The sequence below is a fragment of the Girardinichthys multiradiatus genome, chromosome 10, assembly GCF_021462225.1.
Source record: "Girardinichthys multiradiatus isolate DD_20200921_A chromosome 10, DD_fGirMul_XY1, whole genome shotgun sequence".
NCBI classification, from domain to species: Eukaryota; Metazoa; Chordata; class Actinopteri; order Cyprinodontiformes; family Goodeidae; genus Girardinichthys; species Girardinichthys multiradiatus.
Window position 1 is genome coordinate 27,036,740 of NC_061803.1, and position 25,564 is coordinate 27,062,303.

Below are 25,564 nucleotides of genomic sequence, written 5' to 3' on the forward strand. Positions count from 1 at the left end.
AACAAGATCCCCAGATACTTAAATTCCTGCACTTGAGGCAGGAACTCCCCTCCAACCTGAAGGGGACAAGCCACCCTTTTCCGGTCGAGAACCATGGCCTTGGAGTTGGAGGAGTTTATCTTTATCCCAGCCGCTTCACACTTGGCTGCGAACAAGTGCATGCTGTAGGTATTGGCTAAATGGGACCAGCAGGGCCACGTCACCTGCAAAAAGAACAGAAGAAATCCACTGGTCCCCAAACCAGACCCCCTCTGGCCCTTGGCTGCGCCTAGAAATCCTGTCCATAGAAGTTATGAACAGGACTGGTGACAAAGGGCAGCCCTGCCAGAGTCCAACATGCACCGGGTACCCTGCAGAGGGTGTAGAGCTGGTCCAGTATTCCACGGCCGGGACGAAAACCACACTGCTCCTCCTGAAGCCGAGGTTCAACTATCGTTGAGGCCTACCAGTAGTCCTTCTCCATGGCCTCACCGAACTGCTCCCAGGCCCGAATTTTTGCCTCTGCCACAGCCTGGGCCGTGGCAGGCTTGGCCTCACGGTACCCGTGAACTGCCTCAGGAGACCCACAAGCCAATATTAGGCAGTTTATCAGGTAAAAAAAAAAGCTAAACTTACACAATTACATATGGTGCAATATTTACTGATATTAGATAACTTAAAAAGATTAATAAAAATGTTTTTGTGTTAGTTATTGTGTTTGCATGTTGGTTTGTTACTTTTCTTTGAGAAATGGATTTGATCAAGTCCAAGTTGAGCTGTCAAAGTTGAGCTGGAATGTTGAGTAGAGTCCAAGTTGAGCTGTCAAAAGCTCTGCAGAAATACATTAGAAAGAAACCTACTACTGAAGTTCATTACTTTGAAAGGCATTAGGGGTTTTAAAAGCATATCAACATTTAAAACAAATAAAGACATTATCTAAATAAATAAAAGCAAAAAAGTAACTTGACAAATCGATTCAGTTGGTGCAGCTGTAACATGTAACTTCAGCAAATATTTCGATTACATTTTTAACCATTTTGGAACACATTTCTGTGTATTTCCATTTGGTAAAGCTTTTGATATATCCTCCTTTCTCCTTGCTGTAAAAGGAACACTTTTTGTTCAGATTTAAGGGGAAATAACTGTAATCCCATACCAAAAAATGCTGAATATGCTCGTGTTCACAAACTAATTCAGTGTGTGTCAGCCGGTATGAGCTTCTCACAGTACAACAGCCTTTCATAAAATACAACAGTTTCATGTTATTATGGTATTTACACAACAATTTAAAACAAAACTACATTGCATGATCCAATACCATTCATTTATTTTTATTTCAATACATAAGCTTAATCAAAAATATTAAATAAACACATGATACATTTTAAGATTTCAAATGTCCATTGAAAAGAATCTCATCCTATTTAGCCTTTCTGATCCTCATAAAGTAACAGAAGTAAAACAATGTCATTAAGCCCATAACTTACCTTGTCAATAAGTCTGGCTGTCTGCTCGGGTTGAGCCTTCATTCTCCGATATTTCCGGCTACTTTTGTCTTTCTTGTAAGCATGAGAAAAGTGTAGCAGCCCTTTTCATCCATCTGACCACCACTACAGCTAAGGGAGGGGTAGCCCTGCTTTGCTTTATGCTGTGTTCAGTTGGAAAAAGCTCTGAATACTTTCCAGTTGGTGCAATTTTTGAACAGCAATGGATTTGTCACTTTCTATATTGCCTTCCCAAATGTAGGGCTGTAAAGGTTGTACTACATTTTAAATAATGTAACAGTCATGCCCATTTTCAATAGCTCACTTGTTGTATCTGTGAGTTACAGTGGAATAATAAATGGTGGTAACTGAAATGAACACACAAATATTTTTTAAAATTTACCTTATAAACTTATGAGCCTTTCTTGAGCCACTTCTTGTGTCTATGCTGACATGGACACAAGAAGTGTCCATGTCAGAATGGACTGAGCTAAAGTAAGAAAGGCAGAGATGTTCTCATTATGCTGTTAAAACAGTTTTCCATTGGTCTGTATTTTGTGTGCTCTGTTATTCCTGTTACTCCGCCCTGCCATTCATTCTACCATTCACTTGCTTTCACTCATTTTAATTAGTCCATCCAGCTCAAGTATGACTCAGAAAGGTATGTCAGTCTACCATGTGTGAGCCAGCACAGTGTGTTCATGTGTGTTACGTAGTGCTAATGAAAGTGTGTGTTTTCACACCCTGTCATTTTGAATGATGTCATGTTTTCTTGTTTCTTTACCTCTTTCTTCCAGTCTCCACAATTTGCTCTGCTGTTCCTCTTTGCTGTTTCCCACTTTGACTCAAAACAAGTTTCTTCGCTTTGTTACCATCACTTTCTCTCTCTTCAATTTTAAAGTGAGACAGCAGAGCAATCTGGAATATCAATTAAATAATTGTTTAGGTTGTTTTTCCAGAAACTGTTTTTGTTGACGGTTGTTTTGTTTTTTTCTTTTAGTCTCAGTGTTTGCTGGATTTCAGAATTGGACATCGTTTGCTTGACAATAAAGGTCAAAACACATTTCCTGGCAGACACTGAGTGTTGAGGTTTATTATTGAGCCATTCGCTATGAAGGAATGAAGGACAGGAGCATAAAAGCAGCTAACCAAAGTGGTGCCCCACAATTAGGGGAATATCATTATTCCTTACCTTTTTCATCTGGGTATCTAAGCTTTAAATGCACTGTTGCTGCTTTTATCTCCCATGCCTTTCTCTAATCTTTGCATCCATTTCATTTGTCATCTAAGCTCCAAATTTTAAGTCCCTGTCAATCCCTATCCCTCATTCATTTTCCAGATCCCGGATTAATCCACACTTACAAATTATTCATGAATATGTGATCGGCCCACCTTTGCTCCTAGCCACTTTTACAGGAGATCCAGCTAAGCAGCAACCATTTTACCCAATGAATCAACCTCACAGTAGTATCCTATATTGAGCTGAGATCTTTGTTTTCACTGAGTAGCCAGCTCAACATCATTTCCACTTCACAGCTTATTCTAGAAACCTTTTGCACAGTCACAACTGTTTCAGAGCCATTGTCCACATATTTAGCCAAAACCAACTTTCTCTCACGAAGACGATCACAGTATACTCATAGTGCTGTGGTGTGCTTACTCATCGGTCCCACAACCAATGAGAAGCCTTACTGTGTCTGTATTTCCCAAAAAAGACCGCCTCTGAAATGTATGCAATTATGTTTGGCCAAGTGCAAAAGCAACTCGCACGCCATATCCTCAGCTTTGCATACATTCCCCCATGTAGAGAAGCATTGAAATTAAAATTGGGGAAACGTATTGGATGTAAAGAGGAATGAAGGCTGTTCGGATTGTTTTTGAACAGGGAATGTTTTTATGTTTCCTTTGAATGTTCTTCCTTGTTATTTGACCGACATTTAAACAAGGTTTGAAAAAGGGGTTTTAGATCTCATGTGAAATTAGCAAATCCAAATTTGGCTTTAGAAGTTCCCATTGAACTAATGATGAGTCATGATAAAATCTCAGGCACTTGGTTCATATAGGACTTAATATATAGTCCAAGCATTTAAACATGTGAACCCAACTTGAAATACTGGTTGTTCCTTTGAGGCAATAGAATTGTCAGTGCAATGAATTAACTCATCCTTTTACCCCAGTCACACTATTGCTCATTTGCTTTTCATTTCAGTAGTGAAAACACCAAACCATACTGATCAGTAGCTGTGGGCAAGTCTGTTAAGGAAAATCAGAGACAAAAAAACAAACCTCTGACTTATAACAATACAAAGCCAATAATCTCAAACATAACAAACTGTGTTGAAATTTACGGAATCTGAAGTTCCCAAAACACGATTAAGTCACAGCAAGAATCTTAGTATTATAAACCTTTTCAGAAAATATATAGAGATAAAGGACACCTATAAAACTTAAATGGACAAAACAGTGTGGCACAGCATCTCTAGGATGCTTTAAACAACCACCTACCTTAGACAACTGCAAAAGACCCTTTCAAAAAACACGCATTGCCATGTTGGTTTGATCTCTTGTTGAAGTCAAAAGTCAAAAAGTTGTTGTAAGGCCTCTGAGCAACTAAGCAAAGTAGTGACAATGACATCGTGGTCAACAAAGTAAAAGGTCAACAAGATTGAGGGCTCAATGATGTGGCAATTACAGACTGCCTTTGCAACCACCCAGGCGTGAGATGTAGCATGTCTGACATATAGCTGTGGCAGTCATCAATAAGCTTACTGAGTTTGGCCTCCTTTAAGGCCTTAATCTACCTCTCCATGAATATGAACCACTTGGGTCATGTTGAGAAAAATGCACACACATTCCCACTGTGTTTTGTTCTGTTTACCCAACCGATTTCTACTCAGACACAGTTTTCTTTACAGCATCTCAGAGGGTAATAGTACTGGTTTGTACACAGTCTACCCATAGGAGAAGAAGAAAAGAACTAAAAAGTAGAAAAAGTGATTTCTCGCCAGAATATTTTTGTGTCTTGGACTTTCATGACAGTTTTATTACCCAAATGTTAAAAACAGCATTTTTTCCCCACACTGTTCTTTTTTTTTTTATAAACTAAAACAGTCATTGTTTTTCTACTTCTGCTCTTGATCTGAGTCGCAGGTTATCTTAGCAGGTGGCTGTTTGCAAACATCTTTTGAATTTTGGGAGTATTATTGTCGCTGTCAGTTTACAAACAACCAGAGACTATTTAAAGAGAGGCTAGTCTTTATAGTCATATTGCATAATTGTTTGATAAAAGAGTATAGCACAGTTTAAATTTGTCTCCAAACATAGTGAAGCTATAGGTCAACATAAGCAGATCTGGCTGGTTGACATTAGCTTAAGAACGTGTTTTGTTACCAATCCAGAATTTACAGGCTGTCTTGGTGTGGAGGCCACTAGAAAGTGAAAATTTCTACCACTGGTTCAAACCAATGATAGAATTACTCATGGACTCCTTTATGTATATGCAGTATGGTTAACAAACAAATAGTGAGATCTAAGACCCCTTTGAGTGGTTGCCCTGGATGGATGTTGAATATTCTCTGACTTTGTGACAAATATAGATATTCAAATACAGGGAGCAGGGAGGTTATTCTTGACCTCTTCTGGCCTCATCAGTGAAGGAACTAAGAGAAAAGAAGGTGGAAAGTGGGAGCAGGAAGTATTGTTTTATTAACTTTTCAATGGATACCTTTCTACAGTAATGAAAAAAGAAATACAACCTTCATTCTTAATGGAGTGTACAGGGTTGGACAATGAAACTGAAACACCTGGTTTTAGACCACAATAATTTAAGCCATTCTTCTTGCAGGATAGTGGCCATGTCACTACGTGATACTGGTGGAGGAAAACGTTTCCTGACTCGCTCCTCCAAAACACCCCAAAGTGGCTCAATAATATTTAGATCTGGTGACTGTGCAGGCCATGGGAGATGTTCAACTTCACTTTCATGTTCATCAAACCAATCTTTCACCAGTCTTGCTGTGTGTATTGGTGCATTGTCATCCTGATACATGGCACCGCCTTCAGGATACAATGTTTGAACCGTTGGATGCACATGGTCCTCAAGAATGGTTTGGTAGTCCTTGGCAGTGACACGCCCATCTAGCACAAGTATTTGGCCAAGGGAATGCCATGATATGGCAGCCCAAACCATCACTGATCCACCCCCATTCTTCACTCTGGGCATGCAACAGTCTGGGTGGTACGCTTCTTTGGGGCTTCTCCACACAGACGAGGGGAAAACAGTAAAGGTGGACTCATCAGAGAACAATACATGTTTCACATTGTCCACAGCCAAAGATTTGCGCTCCTTGCACCATTGAAACTGACGTTTGGCATTGGCATGAGTGACCAAAGGTTTGGCTATAGCAGCCCGGCAGTGTACAGGTCCTTCTCAAAAAATTAGCATATTGTGATAAAGTTAATTATTTTCCATAATGTCATGATGAAAATTTAACATTCATATTTCAAGTCTTTTATTGCCCAAAATTCCTATCTCACAAAATTAGCATATCATTAAAAGGGTCTCTAAACGAGCTATGAACCTAATCATCTGAATCAACGAGTTAACTCTAAACACCTGCAAAAGATTCCTGAGGCCTTTAAAACTCCCAGCCTGGTTCATTACTCAAAACCCCAATCATGGGTAAGACTGCTGACCTGACTGCTGTCCAGAAGGCCACTATTGACACCCTCAAGCAAGAGGGTAAGACACAGAAAGAAATTTCTGAACGAATAGGCTGTTCCCAGAGTGCTGTATCAAGGCACCTCAGTGGGAAGTCTGTGGGAAGGAAAAAGTGTGGCAGAAAACGCTGCACAATGAGAAGAGGTGACCGGACCCTGAGGAAGATTGTGGAGAAGGGCCAATTCCAGACCTTGGGGGACCTGCGGAAGCAGTGGACTGAGTCTGGAGTAGAAACATCCAGAGCCACCGTGCACAGGCGTGTGCAGGAAATGGGCTACAGGTGCCGCATTCACCAGTCCTGGGCTGCAGAGAAGCAGCACTGGACTGTTGCTCAGTGTTCCAAAGTACTTTTTTCGGATGAAAGCAAATTCTGCATGTCATTCTGAAATCAAGGTGCCAGAGTCTGGAGGAAGACTGGGGAGAAGGAAATGCCAAAATGCCAGAAGTCCAGTGTCAAGTACCCACAGTCAGTGATGGTCTGGGGTGCCGTGTCAGCTGCTGGTGTTGGTCCACTGTGTTTTATCAAGGGCAAGGTCAATGCAGCTAGCTATCAGGAGATTTTGGAGCACTTCATGCTTCCATCTGCTGAAAAGCTTTATGGAGATGAAGATTTCATTTTTCAGCACAACCTGGCACTTGCTCACAGTGCCAAAACCACTGGTAAATGGTTTACTGACCATGGTATCACTGTGCTCAAATGGCCTGCCAACTCCCCTGACCTGAACCCCGTAGAGAATCTGTGGGATATTGTGAAGAGAACGTTGAGAGACTCAAGACCCAACACTCTGGATGAGCTAAAGACCGCTATCGAAGCATCCTGGGCCTCCATAAGACCTCAGCAGTGCCACAGGCTGATTGCCTCCATGCCACGCCGCATTGAAGGAGTCATTTCTGCAAAAGGATTCCCAACCAAGTATTGAGTGCATAACTGTACATGATTATTTGAAGGTTGACGTTTTTTGTATTAAAAACACTTTTCTTTTATTGGTCGGATGAAATATGCTAATTTTGTGAGATAGGAATTTTGGGTTTTCATGAGCTGTATGCCAAAATCATCCATATTAAGACAATAAAAGACCTGAAATATTTCAGTTAGTGTGCAATGAATCTAAAATATATGAATGTTAAATTTGCATCATTACATTATAGAAAATAATGAACTTTATCACAATATGCTAATTTTTTGAGAAGGACCTGTATATTGACCCTGTGGAGCTCCCGACGGACAGTTCTGGTGGAAACAGGAGAGTTGAGGTGCACATTTAATTCTGCCGTGATTTGGGCAGCCGTGGTTTTATGTTTTTTGGATACAATCCGGGTTAGCACCCGAACATCCCTTTCAGACTGCTTCCTCTTGCGTCCACAGTTAATTCTGTTGGATGTGGTTCGTCCTTCTTGGTGGTATGCTGACATTACCCTGGATACCATGGCTCTTGATACATCACAAAGACTTGCTGTCTTGGTCACATATGCACCAGCAAGACATGCACCAACAATTTGTCCTCTTTTGAACTCTGGTATGTCACCCATAATGTTGTGTGCATTTCAATATTTTGAGCAAAACTGTGCTCTTACCCTGCTAATTGAACCTTCACACTCTGCTCTTACTGGTGCGATGTGCAATCAATGAAGACTAGCTACCAGGCTGGTCCAATTTAGCCATGAAACCTCCCACACTAAAATGACAGGTGTTTCAGTTTAATTGTCCAACCCCTGTAGTGTTCTGTTTGTGGGAGAGGAAAGATCAGTGAAAGTCAGAGCAGCAGAGGTTTGGTTCTAAAACCCTGACCTTACTTACCTTGCTTCACTCACTTTCTGCTTCTGTGATGAGTAGTTAAATTTTTGTCAAAAAATTTTAACTTCCTTCTCCCATATTCCCCTGTTTCTTGTTCGGTCTTGCCCTTTCTTCTTTGTTCATAATACAAGGTCAGTGCACGACTGCTTCCTATTTGCTTTATCAGAATAGGATTTTAGGATTGGACAAAATTATCACACTAGCTTTGGCAGTCCCATTATAAACACCTTTCCTGACCTAGTAACTGAATATGTTTTACTGTAGAACAATGTAATTAAGGCAGTTGCAGGGGTAAACAAATCTCCACCTTGTGCACCAGATGCATGAGATGCGGGCTGGGTATATCTGTCTCTGCCTTAGCCCTCCTTGCACCTGCGAGACAGTAAGTAGAGCAGAGTAAAAGTAATGCTCGCAGATGAAAAGATGATGAAGACTCTTGTGAATACAAACTCCCAGTAAAAAAAACTAAGCTATTGCATCCAGCAACAGTTCAACCCACCTGTTCAGAATTAATGCCGTTCTTTCAGAAAAATCCCAGATGCCCTAAATCTGCTCAGTCTACCCATCAGCTATGTTGTATCAGACTGAGCACACCATAGGGCATATTGTTTTCCCTTTTCTGGCACACACATCTCTGTAGGTGTTCAATAGTGGTTAAACTTCACAGCCGGCTGCCCAGTGGTTGACCCCACATGACCGGTATTCAGGTGGATCTCCCCTATTGTCAATATCAATAATTACCAGCAATGACAAAATTAGCTGTCGACGACCATGACCTAAAACCAAATATTTACTAAAGAACACTATTGGAAAATGCACTAATTGATTTACTTATTTATTCATAATCACTGAGGGAAAATGTATCAGCTTACATTATTCTAGCTGTTTTACTTTGTCCATGTCAGTAACATTCAAAATGTCATGCTCTAAACATTTATATCAAAAACCTTCTAACATTTAAGAGGGTATATAATTTCCCTTTAAAATATTTATTGCATAAAAGTCAACTCCTATAAAATTTGTACATCAAATATTCGTTTTGAACAAGTCTTAAAAACTTTTTTGACACAGTTAAGTTCACACCCCTCGTAGATCTGGATCTTTAATTATTTTCACTCAACTGAGAAGTCTATTTCTGATAGGAAATGAGACAGGCATTGCTCAAAATATAATAAAACAATATAAAAGCAGTATCCGTTTTGAAAAAATATATTTGTTTTTATTTTGTATTTACTACAAAAAATTTTACCTCATGTCATTGGTCTTTTATAAGCTTATTCAACTGTTAGATTGTTAGCCTTCTATTAGCTTATCAGTTTACGAGTACCTCTTTAAAATACCATTAGTTATGTAGCCTGTTTTTATTAGATTGGTACAACTTTCCAGAAGCTATACAGGGAAAATCCTAATCCCAATCCCAATTTTACTAGCCAAAGCACTTAGGGCCTGATCTTCAAAAGGTTTGCATCTGCAATTATGCACTCGGAGGCGCCTAGCACAAATGAACAGATAGGAGAAATAATCTCGTCAGGGCAGAGGCTGAGTTGACAAACCCGCTGCTGTGAATAGTGAAGAAAAACATTAACAAACTGTAAGAGTTCAGAAAATCAGGAGCAGAACGAAACAGAAGGAAAACATAACAGCAACTGGATCATTTATAATGATGCAGCGTAATAATCCCTTCAGATTTCTAGCAACACAGCAGACAGGATCTGTTGCTTTTCCTTTTGTTCCAGTAGGGGCAGTAGCAGTTAGCCAGTAGCACATGCTATTACCTCATTTAAATAGGATGGTCTGCACCTGTTTTGTACCTGTTATCCAGTCACATGCAATCTTTGAAAATTGCACGCAACACGCCCACTTATTACATGTGCAATTTATATAGAGTACACACAAAATTAGCACCCGCTATTTGGGATCTTTGAAGATCAGGCTCTTACTGTAGTAACAGGTAGAAAAAAAGACTATTGCTGTAAGAGGTGCTGAAAATCTTCCCTGCCCCAGTTTTAGAGAAACTTGATAGGTGCTACCATTTATCACAAGAGAGGAGGAAATGTCCCATTAAGCACATTCAGATCATATTTGGAGCACAGGCTGGATGCCTCACTAGCCTTTCAGTCTCACTACTTGATGTATGAGTGAAGTTCTAGGATTAGGGGAATGCATCATGAACCACACACACATACACACTCTTGGGAATCATCTCAGACCCATGCAGCTGCAGCTACAGCAGCACCCATGTGCTAACTAGACAGACAGGGAGCACTCCACAGATCATTGTAATCAACTGGTTCTATTCCATTCTCCATATTCTCCTGCCAGAGTGATCTCTACTTCACTGATGAGGCGATAAGGTGATAAATTGCACAAGCTTCCTCTTTCTTCCTCATCCTCACTCTAAATCCATCTATCCTTCCTCTCTAGACGGAAGGAAAAGAGGAGAGAACGAATGATGGATGAATATGGAAAACTACTTTACTGCACTGTTACGTTCTCCACCTGAGAGAGGTGAATGCAAAGGCAAAGGCAGAACTTGAATGGTCCCAAAGAAAAAAAGGAAGACCTCCTGAAAGAAGTTTCATTGAGCAGTTCATCAGTCATCACATTCAAAGAAAATGTCGCTGTTGATGAAAGGAGAGAAACATTAACTTCATTAGTCAATACTGCAGAGTGCTTGACAGGAGTCTCCCATTTTCTTTCCCCATTATCTGATCTGCCTTTCTTTTTGTAATCTCTCACTTCTTCTCACACACTATTGTATTTTAAGTTTGAGTTGACGATTAAATTTTCACTAATACCTCCCTTTTTTCCGAGATGATTCATTGACTTTTTTCCTCAGCACTGCAGGCCTACTGTACGCTATTCTTGCCTTTTACCTTATAGCTCACTTTTTGACCTCCACCTCCCCTTCCTCCTCTTCCTATTACCCCTCCTCCTCCTGATTACCCCTTCCCTTATTCCCCCACCCACCCCACCCAATTCCAACAGAAGCTCAGAGTAAGCCTTACTACTCCGATTATTCCCCCACTCGGCTGCTCATCCACAAGATGTGCACCAGCCAATACCTGGACCTCTTCATCACCATTGTCATAGGGCTCAACGTCATCACCATGTCCATGGAGCACTACGAGCAGCCACAGGTCAGACGATGAACATCCCTATACATTATGGCACTAATACTCAATTGGCTTTGCAGGAGCTTTCAAACCAATTGAACCTTTTCACATTTTGCCATATTGAAACATATCCCACTTCAAACCCTAATTTGACAGAAAAAAAAGAATAGAGCGTAACTGTGTAGTTGAAGAAAAATTATGCATTTTTAAAAATGTTTCACAAAATAAATCTGAAAAAAATGTCATGTACTTGTATTTAGCTCTTTTTACTCTGACACTCCTAAATGAAATCCTCTGCAATTAGTAGTCTTAAGAGCATTGATTAATGCTAAATATAGGGCAATCCTGGAGGAAACCCTATTAGCTACTGCAACACTGCCACTAGGGTAAAGGTTCAAGTTCTGGCAAGACAATAATACTAAGCATACAGCCAGGACCACAATGTAATGGGTTAGATCAAAGCATATTTATGTGTTAGAACTGCCTAGTCAAAGTCCAGACATACTTCTGATTAAGAATTTGTGGGCAAAACTTGAACTTTAATTGTGTGAGCTATTTTTTAAAATAAATATGGGCAACAATTTTTGTCTCTGCATGTGCAGAGTTGGTAGAGAATGATGGCTGCTTTTGCTAGGCACTGTGGCACTGTTGATCTGTTTCCATAGCGATGCTAATCTATTATTGTTTAAGAATGTTCCTTTGTTGAGTTTAGTTTTCAATAAAAATGTAATTGAGGGAGAAAAAGTAGAAGACCATTGTGATTGCCTGGAAATAAATGTTTTGGAAAACTATAAAAGCAATAAATCAAAACAATAAAGAGAACATTATGAGCAAATCAATAAAAATTGAGAAAAACAATAAAAAGGCATTTAAGTAGTTATTGAAATTGTAAAATGTTATTGGCTTTAAAATCCATTGATCTTCAACAGTTAGTGTGTTTCAAATATTCTCTTTTTAAATCCAAAGGGTTTGTAATAAATATTGCCAGGTATTACTAACTCTGCAAAGACGAAAAGAACATTTCATACAGAATTGCTAATGAATGGCCAGAATAGCTTCTTAGAACTATGACTAAGTGACGTCAAAACAAAAAGTTAAATATAAATCAGTAAATAAATAGAAAAAAGATGCAGAACAATAATTTAAAATGTAACAAGTTATCAGCTTTGGTCAAAAAGGTAAGATATTTGAACTGAATGCAGTTTCTCAGTGGGGCACAAATCTGGGAAGTTTCCTGGCCACAGGTCCAAGAAAAGCAGTAATCTAAAAAAGCTGATCTTTCAGCCACTTTATCACTTTTGCCTTATGACATGTTGATCCACCATGCTGGAACAAACAGATCATCACCAAATTGTGCCTGGACTGCTGGAAGAAGTTACTTTTGCAGAGCATTTTGATCCCACACCTTATTCTTGGCACTGTTCTTAAGCAGGATCAGGAGTAAGTACAATTTGTTGAAAAACAACTCAACACATGAATATTATCAGGATTCAGGATAACTCTCAACTTTCCTTCTCCGTACAAATGATATTCCAGATATTGAGACAATTAGATGGGGGAATCATTAGGGCATATAACTTTGGACTAATCTTCTGACGTCCATCATTTTTTGTACTTCCTACTAAATTTCAGACAGTCCTCAATGTTTTTCTGGGACTGAATTGAAATCTTTGCTGCCATCTTGTCTGAAAGCCGTTCTGTGAAAGTATTCAGCTCACTGTGCATACAGATATAGTCAGACGTACCTGCTGCCAGTGTTGAACAGGCTCTACAGTGGTGCAAAATAAATCTCTAGTACACTTCTCAGCAAGAAAGCATCCAGGAGTTAAGGATTGTGGACATCCTCAAGCAAGAACCTTGAAATTCTGGGGTCTCATGTACAAAGCGTGTGCACACCCAGAAGCCTTGAAGTGCAATGTTTCATGCACAACTCAGCATGTACAAAAATAAATATTGCGTGTAGTCCATGCAAGTTTTTGACCTGCCATGAAAATATGTGGCAGCCATGCAGTCACCTAAATACACTTAAATATGACTCCATTCAAGTTTATTGAATTCATAGAACATCAAACCTTATATTTATTCCTGAGTTTGAGCTTTTATGGTTTAAACCCGAGCAATGAAACTAAGTTCCATTTAGCCTCATACAGTATCATAAATTATAACAGTATCAAAAATTATAGAAACAACCTCATGTGGATGTAAACCATAAAACTTTCTCTTTTTTTTCTGGTGTAAAAGCACATTGGTGTGTGCACTGAGAAGAATAAAGTACAAGTGAATCATCTAATGGGCACTTTCATTTTCACTAAAAAAGAAAACGTTGTCGGATCACCAGATTAATTCCAAACAAGATGTGATAAGCAGTGTTGGGAATGTTACTTTAATAATGTAACTAGTTATAGTAACTAGTTGCTTCTCGCAAAATGTAACTGAGTTAGTAACTCAGTTAGTAACTCAGTTACTGCACTATCAAAGTAACTAGTTACTAGGCAAAGTAACTATTCAGTTACTTTTCAGAATCTAAAATGATGTAAGAAGTTGATGACCAGAAAAATCAAGCCTTTTCTGTTTGTATGGTGTAGGATTGTTGGACCTCGCGCTGACCACAGCAGGTCTTAGGTTGTCAGCCACAAGTGTTGTGGAAAGGTGAGACGATGCAAGGTGCTTCATAAGGTTGGAGTTGCTGCTCACGGACATGGATAATTTCTTTGTTCCCGACATAACTTGCAAATCACATGCACATTTTTGCCTTTAACTTCAGCGAACGTGAAATATTGCCAATCCTTCCAACTTTCAAACGCTGTCTTCGAATTTACAAGACTCCCCTCCATCATCATGTTTCTCTCTTGCTGTTGGTTTACTCTGTGTGAAAACCTGCCTACCTGATGACTTCTCAGCCAACCGGTGTCACGTATGCCGCTATTTGTCTGTGCCCCCCTGCCCCACTCTTGCTTTTTCCTTGAATAGCTTTAAAAAATACATACTGCAGAGAAGCAGATCTCTTCGCAGCAGCAAACTGTGCCATTATTAAACCTCGCTTATTGAGTTGTAGTTGTTGATGCAATGATGGCTGCACACCATTGCTAACCATTGCTACTACAATGAAACGTTTGAAATGCTTAACATTTGATTCACTTCCCAGATTTTGGCCCATGACATTGTGTATGAAACAACCAATATGAATGAATCTGAACGTTTTTTGAAATTACATTGTAGTGAAATAGAACACTGACATATAAACTTAGTATAAAAAGTAACAAAATGTGTGTTAGCAATGTGTGGGTTGAGGAATGTGTGGGACGTCCCCCTAAAAACAATTCCATGTTTTGACTGCCGATGCACAGCAGCTTATTCTTCTATTGACTCTTGTTTGGAGTTGTTCATTGTTGTCCACATGATTAAAGTTTAAAGAAACAAGCTACATTATCAATTAACAATGTATTCATACACAAAAGAGGCTAATTAGTAGTAGGTGTAATCCCAGCTGATGAACTGGTCACCAGCTTGGTCAAACATTACTTCTTCAACCAGCAATTTTCACCAGTCAGCCAATGTGTCTGCTCAACTTGATCCCACATGTATCCAGTGGGGTCAAGGTCAGGACATTATGGAGGCCATTCCATCCTAACCACTCCCAAATTCTGGAGGTAGTCTGTAATAACCCCCACCCTTTTGGGGACAAGCAGGGACATCTTATAAGGATAGTTTGGTCCCTAAGAGTAGGGATTTGGGATTGCCACTGGTTTCAGAATCTCACCTTGATATTCCTCAGCATTGCGATTCCCTTTAATGTTGACAACCCTTGTTTTTCCCATGGGAGAGATGCTGTCCAAATCATAAAATTGCCTCCGTCAAAAGCTTGCTGACATTGGCCGAGAGGATTTGGCAACTTTTCATGGGTAAAGCTCAACTGCTCAACCCATATTGCATTTCCTTTTGTAAATGTGGTAAGGATGGAGATAAAGAGAAATTCCAAGAGAAGAAAAAATATTGATAAAAAGCATTGTTAAGACAAATTAAAAAGTCAACCTGATACAAATTTCCAAACCTTTTGAATCTTGGTACAATACAATGTAGAAAGCTAGAAAGAGATGTTTTTAAAGAGGATCGAGGAGGGTGACAAGTATTTCTGTAGCCTGTGAAGTGAAATGAAATTATTTTTTGCTGAATGATTGCACTGAGTAATAAGCAGCAAATTTGAGTAGATATCAGGTTAGAGTGGACAGTGAGATAAAGAGATGTTTTGCAAACTGGGCCTGGTTGCTCAGTGATAATATGCCACCCGTGAGAGTTTAGTCAAATCCCCGCTGACCAGCATTGCTCGCTTCGTCTCTCTGCTAAAGGTCAGTATGCAGATGGAAATGGTGAATTCTCCCACAGGCAAAAAAAGGATACTTTAATTTTTATGCCCTTTCACTGAAATAGAAAGAAGACCATGAGAGCGATCTAATAATAATAGATTTATTTTCTTATTTTCAAGGCAGTATTAATGTGATTTCATGATACCCACTGCTCACTTTGACTGAAAACATAGTAATATGTTTACTAATGCTTTATATTAACTTTTTGTGATTCCCGTTTCAGGAGCTTGACAATGCATTGAAGATCTGCAACTACATCTTCACCCTTATTTTTGTTTTGGAATCAGTCTTCAAACTGGTGGCTTTTGGCTTTCGTCGCTTCTTCAAGGACAAGTTAGTATTCAAACCATGACAGCTCTTCCAAAATTATGAATTTAACAAAATATCAACCCATAAACAATCATCCTAAATAAACAGTGTGATCAAATTTTAAGGTATTGATATTTGATTAGACATGTATACCTAATAAACTGGTTGCTGACGGGGCTGTTCTTTAAGGTCTGAGTCATGTGGAAAACATGAGGCAGGATTCATTATGCCTAAATGAGCTCTTTATAAGCTTCATCGGTAAATTTCTCTCTGAATACAAAAGGCCTCTTTAAACAGCCATAAAACACAACTGCTTCAGATGATTTCATACTTTGAAATTTCCTAGCTTCCTACTGAATATCACACAGTAATACACCAATCCCAATAGCACACATGTACTCTACCACATTTTAACATAAAAGGCACCGAAAACACACACTTCATGATGCCTCTGGCTTTGAAAGAGTTAGATCCTTATAATGTTTAACTTTGGCAGAGGTTTAACTAAACATCTGTCACCATCTCAACACTGCCATCATTCTCATTCTTAAGAACAATAAACCCCACAGCTGTGAGAATCCTAACTCCTTATGAATTGACATAGTAATTGTCTTCCAGACACTGTGTCATTGAACGTATTGACCTGAAAGTGGAAGATTAATTCTAGACTCAGTTTCTCTGTATCTGCATGTGTTTTACGTGACGATGAGTTTTGAAAAGATGGAATCCCTGGAACCTTAAACTTGATTTGCATATTGCTGTATACTGTTGTGGATAAGGTCTGATTCTTTGTTCTTAGTTTACAATGCATGAAGCTTTAGATCAATTTTGTCAGCTGGAAAATTTGGTTTTTCACAGACTGTGAAAATGTTGGTGTGGTCATTACTATAAAATTCCAGCAGTGGCTTCTTACAATAGACAGTAGTGATATATTATTTTAAAAATGTCCTTAATGCTAAATCAAGCTCTATATAATTTTAATATAAATACTCATTCTTAAACATATTTAGGAAAATAAAATTATATTTCTGATTCACATCTTAAAGTCTTAATCAAGAACAAAATTCAGGAACCCAGCCAACAACATTTACAAAAAGGTCAGTTGTTTTGACCTTGCAGGAAAAATACTGTACCTTCTCACTATATTTACGTACCCGTAAAAGAGCAGTTTCAAAATTTGGTTCTATAGCGTATGAAATGTGGTCTCCAGCTTAGCCAGATGAATGGGCATGTTGAAAATCATTATTTCCCTGGAGGTGTAATTCAGCAAAGCTATATATACCATAAAATGTGCCATTGCTATGAAATTTACATAAATTGCATGCTAATGGAGCACTGCCCCAAACATACATTACCAGTCAAAAGTTTTAGACACACTTTCTCATTTACTGGTTTTCTTTATGTTTATGACTACTTAAATTGTACGTAGATTTAAGGCATCAAAACTGTGATTGCACACATATGCAAAATATGTTGCAAACGAAAAATTTTAAAAGAACTTTAAATATGTTTTATATTTTAGATTTGTTAAATTAAACTTTTGCTGTTATGACTGAAATATTTAGCTGAATATTAACAGAAATATGGCCATCTCACAATGAACCTCTGGGAAGTTCTTTCAAGAATCTTTGGAAAACTATTTCAGGGAACCACCTCATGAAGCTCATGTAGAGAATGCCAAGAGAACAAAGCAGCCATCAAAGCAAAGGGTGGCTATTTTGAAGAATCTAAAATATAAACATGTTTAGAGTTATTTCACACTTTTTGTTTATTACATAATTCCATGTATGTTTATTCACAGTTTTGTTGCCTTTGGTGAAAATCTACAAAGTAAATAATCATGAAAATAAAGAGACCCATTATGTAAGAAAGTGTATCTAAAACTTTTGACTGGTAGTGTAGTTTTTTTTCAATCCCACGCTATGCTATGCAAATTCTCTGTCCACCATGATGAAAATTGACATACCTCATCTTGACGAATGTTGTGAAGTCAATGACATGGTTCTTTATTAGCTGAAGGAATTGTTTGATTCATTGAACTAATACTTGTCTCACCACTTCGGGCCACTCAGACTATGTACAGGTCCTTCTCAAAATATTAGCATATTGTGATAAAGTTAATTATTTTCCATAATGTCATGATGAAAATTTAACAATGATATATTTTAGATTCATTGCACACTAACTGAAATATTTCAGGTCTTTTATTGTCTTCATACGGATGATTTTGGCATACAGCTCATGAAAACCCAAAATTCCTATCTCACAAAATTAGCATATCATTAAAAGGGTCTCTAAACGAGCTATGAACCTAATCATCTGAATCAACGAGTTAACACTTTTCTTTTATTGGTCGGATGAAATATGCTAATTTTGTGAGATAGGAATTTTGGGTTTTCATGAGCTGTATGCCAAAATCATCCGTATTAAGACAATAAAAGACCTGAAATATTTCAGTTAGTGTGCAATGAATGTAAAATATATGAATGTAAAATTTTCATCATGACATTATGGAAAATAATGAACTTTATCACAATATGCTAATATTTTGAGAAGCACCTGTATATACCAAATAACTTGAGGCCCAAGAAGACCAGGTAATTATTAAGTATGGGAAAAGAAAGAAAATCAAGATAGTGATACATACATTTTTACTAAATGTGCTTCATTTTAGTTTGATTAATTAAAACCCATTTTTAACCATGACAACACATGTAGCAAGACAATAAACATTATATTATCAATTCTAAATACAATAAAATGCTTCAGTTAGCTTAGCATAATGCTTTATAAATGTTTTAACACAATCAAAGATATCTCTGAAGACAGGAGTGAAAATAAACAAGTGCAGCCTTAGCTGTTAGGTGTTAAAACAAGATTTCAATCTGAGTCATTTAAAGATAGGCATTTGCAGATACAGATAACTTCATTTACAAGCCTTTATTAATTATGCCATGCATATGCTTTAAAATAACACACTACATTTACTCATTGTTGCATGATCTGTATTAGTATTGTGTCCCAATTCATTCTTTCCCCAATGGAAATATAGATGCTGAAGCCTCTTCTGTCCATTTTATTTCAGGACAACAGGTATGTTGTTCTAAATTTCTGCAGAATGACCTCTACATACTATTCCACCTGATTGTCTCAGGTAAAACGTGTTTTTCCACTACATTAAAGAAGTTAAGAAAGCTGAAGCAACGAGTCACTTAAAATGTGCGCTTTATCATTTGGTGTAACCATATCCAATAGGACATCTTGTTTTTGCTGAGGACTACATTCAGATCACTTTAATGAAGTTAGAAGCTAACATTAGCATGTTGACTATCTCTTTTGTTAACATATTTAAATACAGTTCTAATTATTTGTATTTATACAAACCTTATAGGAAAAGTTGTTCTCCTGCATCATAAACTTGGCTCTTTGCTTTGAACATCATATGATTTAATGACTGATTTAATGAAGAGGGGAGTATATGTACTGACAGAACCAAACTGGGGTATAGGAGAACCTTTGATAATTAAAAACATATGCTGCTATTTTAAAGGATAACAAAAAAAAAAAAACATGGAAAAACATCTTTATGCCAATAGAGTTGATGGGACTACTGCCAGATGAGGAAGATAACATTCACCATAAAAAGTGACTTAAGACCAGCTCTTATAACAGATTTTTGGCACTGAACTACAGCTAATGTTCAGCTCAAAATCCATGCCTGGTAGATTTAGATTTTAAATTATTTTTATTGAACCAAGAAGTTTTTTTTCAAATAGGAAATTACACAAAAAGATCATAAAACTATGTAAAATGAGAATCCATTAAAAACAAACAAGACATTTTTAATGTATTTTTGGTGATTTATGTTTGGTTAGCGTTGAGGATGGAAGGCCTCCTTGTCATCACCCTAATATTTGGCTCCCTCTACATATGCATCAGATTTAAATTGGGATTCTGGCAGGGTCATGCCAAAATGTTACTTCCAATCAGAACAAAAAATTAGTAAACTCAAAATCTTTTTTAACAGACCAGGTAATCTCAGTTGCGGAAACTCATGTTACAGTGAGATGACCAAATTTTTACTCTCTTTACATGAAGTCCATTTCAAAGTTTAGTTTAAGTCTCAAATTTGTGACTCAATTCTGACTCATTTCCAACTTTGAGATGATGCCTCAGTGCTGGAGGAGATGTCTCAAAAAGAAGAAATGTGTGGTAGTTTACCTGTACTATTTTGCAGGGACTTATATTTGTCAAAGGTTTTGGAGAAAAGAAGTGCTGTACAGCAAGTCAGTATAGTGACTGATGAGTGTATGTGTGTGTGTGTAGATGGAACCAGCTGGATCTTGCCATTGTGCTGCTGTCCATCATGGGTATCACTTTGGAGGAGATTGAGGTCAACGCTTCACTGCCCATCAACCCCACCATTATTCGCATCATGAGAGTGCTGAGGATAGCAAGAGGTACGATCTCCTCACCCGCTCACCGCTTAATGTCCTGCCAGATAGGTCTATGCAGCTGCCTCTTACATGCTGCTTGCTTTTAAGGAGTCTTGTAAAACCGCTGCATCTCTGGAACACCCCTATCTGTCATTTTTGCATGGCAGATCCTAGCAGGGCCTGACTAAGGGTGAGCCAACCAGATGGCACAGAGAAACACAGTTGACAGACAAACAAAGCGCTGGCAGGGACTTAATCTGCAATGTGCCGGAGCTGATTATGGTTGAAGAAAAGATGGGCATAGGGGGAATATAGAGAATAATAAAAAAAAACTTCTGACTTGGTCAATCATCAGGAGATGGGAGAAAGTAATAAAGCGGAGCAGAGTGAAAAAGATTGAGTTGAATTAAATGACAAGAGAAAAGGTATGTAAGTGGGTGGGGAAACAGAATGAGCCATGCTTGCTGAGTGGAAGACGAGCAGGAAAGGTGATTTGGTGGAGCAGAAAACAGACTTGAAAAGTACCAATTTACTTAGGCTCGATATCTGCCCAGTTAATGGATGTAAAAGAAGGCTTAAAGGGGTGAAACAGCAAGAGGAGAAGATAAGAAAGGCAGAAGCTGCAGAAAAGTTCCATTAAATTTGTTAATTGCTGCTTTTGAGCTTTACAACAATATTTTGTTCTTCAAGAATCCCTCATGAAGAACAAAATAACGAGGCACGTGATGTCAAAAGGTACGGCGGAGCCGGGGTCCCACCCTGGAGCCAGGACTGGGGTCGGGACTCGTCGGAGAGCGCCTGGTGGCCAAGTTGCTCCTTGCGGGACCCGGCCGGGCCAAGACCGAATGAGAGATTCGAGGCCATCCCCCAGTGGGACCACCACCTGCAGGGGGAACCGTGAGGGACCGGTGCAAAGAGGATTGGGTGGCGGACGAAGGTGGAGACCTCAGCGGCCCGATCCCCGGATGCTTAGGCTGGCTCTAGGGACGTGGAATGTCACCTCGCTGGGGGGGAAGGAGCCTGAGCTTGTGCGGGAGGTCGAGAGATATCGACTAGCAATAGTCGGGCTCGCCTCCACGCACAGCGTGGGCTCTGGAACCCATCTCCTTGAGAGGGGTTGGACTCTCTTCTACTCTGGAGTGGCCCACGGGGAGAGGCGGCGGGCTGGTGTGGGTTTGCTTGTTGCCCCCCAGCTCAGCCGTCTCGTGTTGGGGTTTACCCCAGTGGATGAGAAGGTCGTATCCCTGTGCCTTCGGGTTGGGGAAAGGTCTCTGACTATCATTTCAGCCTACAGGCCGAGTGGTAGTGCAGAGTACCCGGCCTTCTTGGCGTCCCTGTCGGGGGTGCCGGATAGTGCCCCTCCCGGGGACTCCATTGTTCTGCTGGGGACTTCAACGCCCACGTGGGGAACGACAGTGACACCTGGAGAGGCGTGATCGGGAGGAATGGCCTCCCCAATCTGAATCCGAGTGGTGTTTTGTTATTGGACTTCTGTGCTAGTCACGGATTGTCCATAACAAACACCATGTTCAAACATAAGGGTGTCCATCAGTGCACTTGGCACCAGGACACCCTAGGCAGGAGGTCGATGATCGACTTTGTTGTCGTATCATCAGACCTTCGGCCGCATGTTTTGGACACTCGGGTGAAGAGAGGGGCTGAGCTGTCCACTGATCATCACCTGGTGGTGAGTTGGATCCGCTGGAGGAGGAGAAAGCCGGACAGACTTGGCAGGTCCAAGCGCATAGTGAGGGTCTGCTGGGAACGCCTGGCGGAGCCCTCGGCCAGGGATGTATTCAACTCCCACCTCTGGGAGAGCTTTGACCAGATCCTGGGGGATGTTGGAGACATAGAGTCCGAGTGGACCATGTTCTCCGCTTCTATTGTCGATGCTGCTGCCCATAGCTGCGGCCGTAAGGTCTGCGGTGCCTGTCACTGCAGCAATCCCAGAACCCAGTGGTGGACACCGGCAGTAAGGGATGCTGTTAAGCTGAAGAAGGAGTCCTATCGGCTGTGGTTGGCTTGTGGGACTCCTGAGGCGGCTGACGGGTACCGTGAGGCCAAGCGTGCTGCGGCCCGGGCTGTGGCAGAGGCAAAAACTCGTGCCTGGGAGGAGTTCGGTGAGGCCATGGAGAAGGACTACCGGTTGGCATCGAAGCGATTCTGGCAAACTGTCCGGCGCCTCAGGAGGGGGAAGCAGTGCTTCGCCAACACTGTTTATAGTGGGGGCAGGAGACTGCTGACCTCGACTGAGGACATTATTGGGCGGTGGAAGGAGTACTTCGAGGATCTCCTCAATCCTGCCATCACGCATTCCGTGGTGGAAACAGAGGCTGGGGACTCGGGGTTGGACTCTTTCATCACCCAGGCTGAAGTCACCGAGGTGGTTAAAAAGCTCCGTGGTGGCAAGGCTTCGGGGGTGGATGAGATCCGCCCTAAGTACCTCAAGTCTCTGGATGTTGTAGGGCTGTCATGGTTGACACGCCTCTTCAACATTGCGTGGCGGTCGGGGACAGTGCCTCTGGACTGGCAGACTTGGGTGGTGGTCCCCCTGGAGGGTGTGTTCCAACTACAGGGGGATCACACTCCTCAGCCTCCCTGGTAAGGCCTACACCAGGGTATTGGAGAGGAGATAGTCGGGAGGAGCAGTGTGGTTTTCGTCCCGGCCGTGGAACACTGGACCAGCTCTATACCCTCTACAGGGTGCTCGAGGGTTCATGGGAGTTTGCCCAACCGGTTCACATATGTTTTGTGGACCTGGAGAAGGCATTCGACTGTGTCCCTCATGATGCCCTGTGGGGGGTGCTCCAGGAGTATGGAATCGGGGGCCCTTTATTAGGGGCCATCCGGTCCCTGTATGAGCGGAGCAGGAGTCTGGTCCGCATTGCCGGCACTAAGTCGGACCTGTTCCCAGTGCATGTTGGCCATGAACTTTGGGTCATGACCGAAAGAACCAGGGTGGTTTCCGGGCTTTGTTAACCAGGCTGGTGGCAGCTGGAAGGTTGGATGGACCGCAGCCTCCTGCCAGAGGGGAGAGTCTCAAAGAGTCTGTGACCGGGGTGGGAGGGATCAGCCAAAATCTTCCCTGCCCGCTTCAGGGTCCTGGAGGTGTACAGTTCCTGGAGCGACAGTAGACTGCAGCCAATCACCTTCTCAGCAGACCGAATGACACGCTGCAGCCTGCCCGATTGGGCACTGTCAAATTACAATACCATTCTACTTCCTTTGGAGAGTGACCTTTTTTTTTTTGCAACCCCAATAGAACAAATCACATGATTGGGTCCACAAGAACAAAAAAAGATTTCAGAAAGATTTTGGAAAACAAAGGATTGCCATTTTATGTTTTAACAAACACAGTGAAGATTCTGTTAAAGAATCTATAATCTGTGGACAATAATATAGTCCATGTTTGACTAGTCAGTATCTCATGCTTGGATCAGCCTTACATACTCCTAATGCCAAAAAAAAAAAAACTATAAATGTTTTCGGTTTTTGTTTTTCAAAAATCAAACTCCAAACATCAAACAGTTTTTTACGGAACCTCTCTTCAGGATAGAATCATTCAGTTCAGGCTTACCCAGTCTAGGTATGTATTTTAAATTTTAATTTAGACTTGATCAAATGCAGTCTTTACTCAACAAAAACATAACCTCTGTGCCATTAGCTGTGCCATTTAACTGTTATAACCAATACACTATCATAAGAACAGAATAATGTGGTCTATCTTCCTATCATTATAGTCGGTTATGATAGGACCCAAGTGCAGATATACAGGTCCTTCTCAAAATATTAGCATATTGTGATAAAGTTCATTATTTTCCATAATGTCATGATGAAAATTTAACATTCATATACAGGTCCTTCTCAAAATATTAGCATATTGTGATAAAGTTCATTATTTTCCATAATGTCATGATGAAAATTTAACATTCATATATTTTAGATTCATTGCACACTAACTGAAATATTTCAGGTCTTTTATTGTCTTAATACGGATGATTGTGGCATACAGCTCATGAAAACCCAAAATTCCTATCTCACAAAATTAGCATATCATTAAAAGGGTCTCTAAACGAGCTATGAACCTAATCATCTGAATCAACGAGTTAACTCTAAACACCTGCAAAAGATTCCTGAGGCCTTTAAAACTCCCAGCCTGGTTCATCACTCAAAACCCCAATCATGGGTAAGACTGCCGACCTGACTGCTGTCCAGAAGGCCACTATTAACACCCTCAAGCAAGAGGGTAAGACACAGAAAGAAATTTCTGAACGAATAGGCTGTTCCCAGAGTGCTGTATCAAGGCACCTCAGTGGGAAGTCTGTGGGAAGGAAAAAGTGTGGCAGAAAACGCTGCACAACGAGAAGAGGTGACCGGACCCTGAGGAAGATTGTGGAGAAGGGCCGATTCCAGACCTTGGGGGACCTGCGGAAGCAGTGGACTGAGTCTGGAGTAGAAACATCCAGAGCCACCTTTTGCAGAAATGACTGCTTCAATGCGGCGTAGCATGGAGGCAATCAGCCTGTGGCACTGCTGAGGTCTTATGGAGGCCCAGGATGCTTCGATAGCGGCCTTTAGCTCATCCAGAGTGTTGGGTCTTGAGTCTCTCAACGTTCTCTTCACAATATCCCACAGATTCTCTATGGGGTTCAGGTCAGGAGAGTTGGCAGGCCAATTGAGCACAGTGATACCATGGTCAGTAAACCATTTACCAGTGGTTTTGGCACTGTGAGCAGGTGCCAGGTCGTGCTGAAAAATGAAATCTTCATCTCCATAAAGCTTTTCAGCAGATGGAATCATGAAGTGCTCCAAAATCTCCTGATAGCTAGCTGCATTGACCCTGCCCTTGATAAAACACAGTGGACCAACACCAGCAGACACGGCACCCCAGACCATCACTGACTGTGGGTACTTGACACTGGACTTCTGGCATTTTGGCATTTCCTTCTCCCCAGTCTTCCTCCAGACTCTGGCACCTTGATTTCTGAATGACATGCAGAATTTGCTTTCATCCGAAAAAAGTACTTTGGACCACTGAGCAACAGTCCAGTGCTGCTTCTCTGTAGCCCAGGTCTGGGGAATGCGGCACCTGTAGCCCATTTCCTGCACACGCCTGTGCACGGTGGCTCTGGATGTTTCTACTCCAGACTCAGTCCACTGCTTCCGCAGGTCCCCCAAGGTCTGGAATCGGCCCTTCTCCACAATCTTCCTCAGGGTCCGGTCACCTCTTCTCGTCGTGCAGCGTTTTCTGCCACACTTTTTCCTTCCCACAGACTTCCCACTGAGGTGCCTTGATACAGCACTCTGGGAACAGCCTATTTGTTCAGAAATTTCTTTCTGTGTCTTACCCTCTTGCTTGAG

The 25,564-nt window shown here is 40.7% G+C and overlaps 1 protein-coding gene across 10 annotated transcripts in view; it reads left to right on the top strand.

Annotated features, from left to right (window-relative positions):
* The window catches only part of cacna1g (calcium channel, voltage-dependent, T type, alpha 1G subunit), a 413,040-nt gene that overhangs the window by 349,280 nt on the left and 38,196 nt on the right, over positions 1-25,564 (top strand). For 8 of the 10 annotated variants that reach the window (XM_047377396.1, XM_047377395.1, XM_047377400.1 and 5 more), the window contains 3 exons: positions 10,967-11,118; positions 15,682-15,791; positions 20,094-20,227. In XM_047377396.1, the coding sequence (XP_047233352.1) occupies positions 10,967-11,118; positions 15,682-15,791; positions 20,094-20,227 (396 nt within the window). The remainder of the gene's footprint in view (positions 1-10,966; positions 11,119-15,681; positions 15,792-20,093; positions 20,228-25,564) is intronic. The other 2 variants (XM_047377397.1, XM_047377399.1) reach the window with 1 other exon arrangement.